At 36.3% G+C, this 8092-nt stretch overlaps 1 protein-coding gene across 1 annotated transcript in view; it reads right to left on the reverse strand.

The window, feature by feature from the left end:
- The window catches only part of LOC103147085 (scavenger receptor cysteine-rich type 1 protein M130-like), an 18103-nt gene extending 16970 nt beyond the window's left edge, over nucleotides 1-1133 (reverse strand). The window contains exons 1-2 of the mRNA XM_016678040.1: nucleotides 995-1133; nucleotides 743-901 (exon numbers count right to left, since the gene is read on the reverse strand). Of these exons, the coding sequence (XP_016533526.1) occupies nucleotides 743-901; nucleotides 995-1109 (274 nt within the window). The 5' untranslated portion in view covers nucleotides 1110-1133. The remainder of the gene's footprint in view (nucleotides 1-742; nucleotides 902-994) is intronic.
- Nucleotides 1134-8092: the final 6959 nt, after the last annotated feature.

The following is an 8092-nucleotide window of genomic DNA, read 5'->3' on the forward strand; positions in this document are numbered from 1 at the left end:
CTTGGTGGAGAAGTGAACTAAACTAAAACTTCTGTAGACAACTCTGATACTGATGTGTGTCTCAAACTAATCATTTGTCTGAAAACAAATAGTCACCAATCACATTGCGCTCCATCTTGGCAACTTTACTTATCCAAGCAACTGTGATTTTGAAGTGTGGTACTCTGACTATTTAAACTGAATGAATCCAGAAAAAGCCAGTCACCAATAACGCATATCTCTATCACAGCATTATCTGGGTTTTTGGCAGCAGGCATCACATCCTCAGATTCTCCATCAGTGAAAACATTTGAAAACTTTTGATTTATTAGTTCAGAAATATCACATCTGTGGAGTAATGGAGAAATGTAGGGAAAATCCTGAAACTGAATATTTCTCAAGAATGCTTATTCAGCTGCTTAATAATGCAACATTTGAATTTCATCAGATATTTTGTACTCAGAGGACAAATAAAAACAAATGTGAATCTCAGTGTTCTTGTTCTGTTAACATTATGCTCACTTATCCAAAAAGTGTGAAACTTTTGGATAAGTGGAGAAAAAGGCAGATTAGTTTACATGTCAACATTTGCTTTTTATTCATAATCAGATGCAAATTGGCTGTTTTTCTGTCATAAGTTATTTTTCTGATGATGCATTTGCTTTTAAAATCAACTCAAATTCAGATTAAGATGTTTATTTATTTATTATTTCCTGTCTTTTATGGCTCTTAAATAAACAGGACATTTTATAAACATACTCACAGTAACTGGGAAGTTGTTTCAGCTCAGTAGCAGCATGACAGATGCTGGTGGAGATATTGGAGGCAGCATCATGGAGGGATTGGAAAGTCGAAACAAGGTAAAGATGACTGTTGATATCTTCAGAAGCGATGGTCCTCAGTCCATCAAGGTCTCTCACACCTGAAACAAACATGTACTACTACAGCAGTGATCTAAGGAGGAAAACTTGCTCTACAATTAAACTGTATCATCCACACAGAAAAGGAATGTTACCAATAACAAAGACCTCGACCCCAGTGTCTTTCAGATTCTTTGCTGGGATTTCTACTTCGTCCTGAGGCATTCCATCAGTGATCAGAACAGCAATTTTTTTTGAGTCTGGACGCATTCCCACCCCGGGTTTAAAGCTCTGATGAAGAATGAAACGTAGAGCTCGTCCTGCATGTTGTGAAGAAGAAAGAAATGTTTTAGGAATGGGTTTTACATGCCTGCAAAATAAAACAACAACAAAAAACCCATAAATAATTACATTTTAAATCTGATGATATTTTTTATAAATTTCATCTACAGAATGCCCAGTTAAGATTATTTGTAAGAATATGGACTCAGGGAAAAGTCCAAAACTTTTGGATTTAAACTACTTTCATGTTGACAGTTTCTTACTGAAAGTATCAAAAGTGTAGAGACATAAAAATGTGTATCTAGTTCTGGTCCAATAATGTTTGGTGTGTCTTTTGTATTTTTGTAAGAACTTATTTGTTGCTGAATTTTTTTTATCTTTGCTTCAGTCTGCCAATGAAAAGAGTGATGCTGTGGGCTCCACCTGCTGCTCAAAAGAGAAATCTCCATAGTAACCTGTGGCTCTGCTGGTTTCTATATTAAGCAACATCTTCTTCAGTCTAATATTGCTCCAGCTAAACTAACTAACAGAGGGATGTTAAGAAAATATATTTAAAATAAGCTAGTTTTAAAATTGAACATGACTTGATTGAAATAGCCTAATTATAGTTTTAAAATTTATAACTTTTTTAGGCCTATTGACCTTTATTTTACTTGTAGTTAAGACAGATTGTTTGCCAAGATCTTTGATCTGCCCTCAGTAGCAATCAGTAGGAAGTTCCAGCTTTTCACACTGATCTGTGAAAGCCATGAAGCAGCAGGACTTCAGGACTGTTTTCACTTATTTAGACAACTGGTGTTTGATCTTGTGAACAAATTGAAGGGAGTTTCTAACTTTAGAGAGAGGGTCAGAGACAGGTCCTGGTTGGATGAGCAAAGATACGCCTTATTTGAATAAATTAAAGAAAAGAAGATAAAACTTTCCACATAGAGTAACACATCAGATTTGCACTTGCAATTTTCCAAATACGTCTTTGCTGTCTGTCTGTCGTTTCCATCTTTTGTCTTTTTCCTTTTCTCAGGTAAATTCATGTGTTTGTGCTCTGAGGTTTCTGATGTTTTGTGATGTGCTTTTCTGGTGATAGTATGCATCTGTCTTGAATAAATGCTGATTACTGTGACGCTGTCATCTCTGTGTGGCTTTTGTTTCCACGCATGGAATCATTGAATCCGGGAACATAAGAGAATATAATAAGCCAGAAGTTAATAATTTTATTCTCTTAACAGGGAGAAGTTGCTCTAGAACCCTTCAAAATGTGAAAAGTTCTAGTTTTGAGTTGTGAACCATTCAGATCCTGAAGTCCCAGAGCTCCTCATGGTGAGACCCTGCTGTGGACACAATAACATACTGACCTGTCATTGTCTCTCCACCTAGATACAGCATCCGGTCAATACAATACAGCAGGGACTGTTTGTCGCTGAGTCTGTTCAGGTGCAACTCAGCTGCAGGGCTGTGACTGAACAGAGTCAAACCTACAGAAAACACACATGAATGGATCAAATCAAACAGGAACTTAGAGCAAGAATATGTTTTGACAATTGATGGGTATTTTTCCTTTCGAACCACAGACAACGCATATGAATTTTATGACCAAGCTTTTGCAAAAGGAGAAGATTCAGCAAACTGCTCNAGCTTCAATGTTGTTTTACCTGATTTGACATCATTCAAAGAGACTGTTTTTAATCACTTTATATATGACCTGATCCAACCTGCAGAGCTAAGTTGGGGCCATATCGTTTGTTGAAAAAAAAAAAAAAATGGAACTGAATTTTTTCTCTCTTTTTATGGAAACGCTAACTTAAAACGATGTGAAACTAAGAAAAAAAATAGTTCAACACTTTTCAGAGCAAGTTTTTTTTTTCAGTTTCAAAAAATGTTTCTTTAAGTTTCAAATATTTTTTTAGCCCCACTCTCATCATTCACTTTGCAGTGTCTTTATCACTTTACACAAAAAGCAAAACCACAGCTACACTGCTGATTATAAAACCTCTGGATAAAACTCTGCCTAAATAAATGTAAACAGTCTGAAACAGTATTATAAAGATTACATCCAAAGTCATTAACAAGAAAACAAAAGACAATAGTCTGGGAAAACATAACCAATAAAGAAAAAATACAACACAATATGATATCAGCAGGACTGTTCCAAAATTCAAATACATAAAACTCGGTGTAAGAGCATTCAGTTTTGTGACTGCATTTTTTTCAATCTCTAAATCTCCTTTTTTTTTTTTTTTTAAATCAAACTGAGCTGGATTAAATACAACTATTTGTCATGATCTGTGTTTCTGTGCACTTATTGTAAGGGTTTTCTGTGTTCAGTTCCTTCCTGTGAGTCCGTCTCTGCGTCTTCCCCATTGATTGTTCCCAGGTGTGTTTCGTTCCCTTGATTACCCTCCCTGTGTATTTAAGTCCTCCTGTTGTCTCTGTCTCTTGTTGGGTCTTTGTCTATGATAGTTCGTCTGCCGGCACAATAGAACTGTGAAGTCCTGTGTTGGCATTAGTTTGTCGTGTCAGTCTGTTAATTCAGTTGCTACCGGTGCTGAGCCTCTGTTTCCGCTCTGCCGTGTTGCCTGTGTCCTGGACTGTTTTGAGCTGCTCTCTTCGTTAAATTAATTATTTCATCTCAAGCTGGGTCCCTGCGTCTCTCCTCACCACCTCTCAACCACAACTCATGACACTATTCAGTTCAAGCATTGTTTCTTAGTAATGTTGTCCGGAATGAGTTTTAACTAATTGTCATTGAGACACTTCAACAACTCAGTGCCTTGATGTCATCAGGTCATTTCTGTTGTCTAAGATCAGCAAAATATAAATTGATCTTTTANTCAGGACTGTTTTCACTTATTTAGACAACTGGTGTTTGATCTTGTGAACAAATTGCAGGGAGTTTCTAACTTTAGAGAGAGGGTCAGAGACAGGTCCTGGTTGGATGAGCAAAGATACGCCTTATTTGAATAAATTAAAGAAAAGAAGATAAAACTTTCCACATAGAGTAACACATCAGATTTGCGCTTGCAATTTTCCAAATACGTCTTTGCTGTCTGTTTGTCGTTTCCATCTTTTGTCTTTTTCCTTTTCTCAGGTAAATTCATGTGTTTGTGCTCTGAGGTTTCTGATGTTTTGTGATGTGCTTTTCTGGTGATAGTATGCATCTGTCTTGAATAAATGCTGATTATTGTGACGCTGTCATCTCTCTGTGGCTTTTGTTTCCAAGCATGGAATCATTGAATCCGGGAACATAAGAGAATATAATAAGCCAGAAGTTAATAATTTTATTCTCTTAACAGGGAGAAGTTGCTCTACAACCCTTCAAAATGTGAAAAGTTCTAGTTTTGAGTTGTGAACCATTCAGATCCTGAAGTCCCAGAGCTCCTCATGGTGAGACCCTGCTGTGGACACAATAACATACTGACCTGTCATTGTCTCTCCACCTAGATACAGCATCCGGTCAATACAATACAGCAGGGACTGTTTGTCGCTGAGTCTGTTCAGGTGCAACTCAGCTGCAGGGCTGTGACTGAACAGAGTCAAACCTACAGAAAACACACATGAATGGATCAAATCAAACAGGAACTTAGAGCAAGAATATGTTTTGACAATTGATGGGTATTTTTCCTTTCGAACCACAGACAACGCATATGAATTTTATGACCAAGCTTTTGCAAAAGGAGAAGATTCAGCAAACTGCTCATCCGAGCCGTTCACTGAGCGTTCTGAAGACCTTTGGTTACAGCTTGTCTTTTATTATCAAGCAAAATAAAGGAGGATAGACAGCAGAGACAATATATCACTGCACACAGGTAGTTTCTAAGGTAGGGAGAATTCCGGTTGATAAGGAGGCACCTGTGGAAAGTAATTTAAGTTCTGGGAAACTCACAGTTAACCGTTTCACATGAAGACGAACAGGCAGATGTGACCTCCAGGTCAGTTTATACGCACAGAAGAAAGAGAACACTTAAACTGAAAATCACAATAATACTGAATGTTGATTAACTATTGATTAACATTAGACTGAATATGAACTAAAGTAATAACAAAATGATAATACCAAAAAATCTCTAACAACAATAATATTAACAAATAATTTCATATTGCGTACATTAAACTAGCTCATCACCTTTGTTTAAATGAAAATTAAGTAATAACTATCTGGACTGTGTTGGGACCGATGGGGAAGTTTTGAACCATCTCAGATAGAAATGATTTCATCTGTTGAAAGTTAATCTTTCCAATACTCCAAGAACCATCCACTAGCATCACAATGTCAGCTTTGGCCATTTCACACTGAGATCCTGAAAGACAAAAACAATTACAAATTTATGTGAAAAATAATGTTAAACACGGCAATGCTTAAGCACTTATCAGTCTTTTTTGATAATTTCCTCTGCTCCTTGTCAGCACTGTTAGGAAAACATGTTTTCTTAACTGTTTTTTTTTCTTCATTTTTTCCACATCATCAATCGATCCTGACCACTCTCTGTGAGCTTTAGTATCTTAGTAGCAAAAAAACAAAAAAAAAAAAACAATATTAAATGTGGGCATCAAGAGTATGGAAAATCTATCCCACCGCCAAAGAATAAAGTACAAGCTGTCATTTATGACCTCAAAGACAAATGAATTTTGATATAGTGTGCAGCTCTACAACACTCTCCATATCATCAGAGTGTTTGTTATGCTCATTCCGTGACCAGCAAGAACAGCAATAAAACTCAGATTCAGATTCTGAACAGAGAATATGTTAGTAAGTCTAAATAAATCCATCATCTCCCCCTTTAAATGTTGAACTGATGTCCCTCAGAAGAACAACAGAGTTCTGTAATGGGGTGTGAAGAATTAATATGGTTCATGGGCTTCATTAGGAAGGCAGATATTTAGGTTGGCATTTCACAAAAAAGAGGGGAAACAATTCAACTATGTTGAATAAAGCTAATAAAATTGATATTAGATTACATACATTAACTGATTAAGTGTAAAAAAAGTCTCTTATTTACAGTAAAATACCAGCAGCTGTGGCGCCCAGAATTTAAGCACAGCTGCTGGTATTTTACCTGAAATAATTTTTTACATCATGAAGATCATGTAATATCACTTCAGTGACTATTTTGTGTCTGACAAAATGAATCCCTTTACCTGTGTAGTTGTAGATTTCACCACCTTGCAGCCCTGAAATCCAGGAAATAAATGTCAGCAGGTTTTAGAAAGGCTCTATTACTATGAACTGTTGTTCTGCAACATATAATAATAGATAAACACACTGCTAAAATTGAGTGTCATACTTTGCAAAAGACCTGAACCTCTGTAAGAGAAACGTAAAGAGAAAACAATGGTGATTTCTACAAGTACTGTTAAAAACAATTTTTTTTTTAAAGTTTCAAAAGGTTTATATATTTTTGCTCCTCAGACAAATGTTTCTTCCACACTTTAATCTCCAGAAATTTGTCACTCAGCAAAATGCCAACAGATGCAGGAAGAGGAGCGAGAATTTAAAGAGTTCAAAGGTCGATTTCAGGGAACAGGAACATGGCTTAGTGGCAGACAAGTATTTCTTACCTTGGCCAAGCCATGCTGAGGGTTTGAATCTTACCTGAGCTCAGCAGAAATTACTTCACTTTTTCAGAGAAATGTAAAAATAAGATACATGTTTGGAGTTCCTCATAATAATATTGAAGCATGTATCTCTCTCTGAGCAGCAGAATATCTTGAAACAAATTTAAGGAATCTGGAGGAATTTCAGGTTGCAGTAAAAACTAGACAGCTTCATTCCCTCTCCTGTGTTAAAGTGAGTGAAGTCCTACTGGGATGAGTGGCATGTTGGTAGGGCCAGAGCGAAGGGGATGTTTCTCATCTAGACAACATTAAGGAGACCCAACAAAACATGTATTAAACTTGATTATGAATCAGTTTTTCTGTACTAAGTGTTTAATATTAGGCTTCAGAAAAAAAAAAAATGTTTCCCTCTCATTTAAGGGCCCAGCATTATTATGGAGCTCTGATTAATGTTACTGTCTGTCCAGCTTCCCTCAGCATCTCTCCAAAGTTAATGGTTACTGATCAGAATTAATTTCATGATGTTGGTCCTCTTCTTTAATCTCGTTCTTCCTGCATCAGGACCGGTTCATCGTTTTCTTCCTTGTTCTTCTCTGTGGACTTCCTCTTGTTGGTGTTGATGGTGTTGCCAAACCTACTTGTGTTTTAAATGAATCTCTTAAATTATTGCACAAGAGATGTGTATGTTCAACCAGTTGGTTGAAGGTGATTTTTGGAAATGTCAAAACACAAACACTGTGATATATTTTCTGTGTCTAAAGCAGAAGTTAGTGCTTTGCAAAATATGTGTTGTTAATTTTGAATTTACCATTTTGTTTACAGGGTGAACTGTTTCCTCAGACTACAGTAATTTAAGTCATCTGCCTGATTTCTTGGTAGTAGAACTGGATGAGGAATCAGGGTCTCAATTAATCAAATCACCTGAAACTTTTTCACCTGGAGAACTCATGATTTCCTGACTGATGAACATTTAGAGTTGGGCTCAGATCTGTCTTCATGCAGAGGGATTCTCTGCAGAATTTCAGAATGAAAACCCAGCCAAAAACAGTAATTGCATTAATTTTTTTCCCGGTGCAATTTGAATTGATTTTGAAACTTAAGGTAGAGGTTTTTATAGAAGGTACTGCTAGCTCTAGTTTAATTCAATTCGTCCTTCTTTGGGTTTTCTATGCCAAAACACATGATGTGGTTTGTCTTTGCTGGCATAGATAGAGGCTCTGTCTTGTTTTAGATTTTATAAATTAAGTTTTGTTTCCAATTACATTAAAAATGCAATTCAACAACAAAATGAACTTTATTAGAGACGAAATGAGAGATTAAATATTTCTCCCAAGTGGCTAAAATAAAATGTTTCAGTTCAGCTTCAATGTTGTTTTACCTGACAAAGTTCTAAACAGATTTGACATCATTCAAAGAGACTG

This window comes from Poecilia formosa, unplaced genomic scaffold (assembly GCF_000485575.1).
Source record: "Poecilia formosa unplaced genomic scaffold, Poecilia_formosa-5.1.2 Scaffold173, whole genome shotgun sequence".
NCBI classification, from domain to species: Eukaryota; Metazoa; Chordata; class Actinopteri; order Cyprinodontiformes; family Poeciliidae; genus Poecilia; species Poecilia formosa.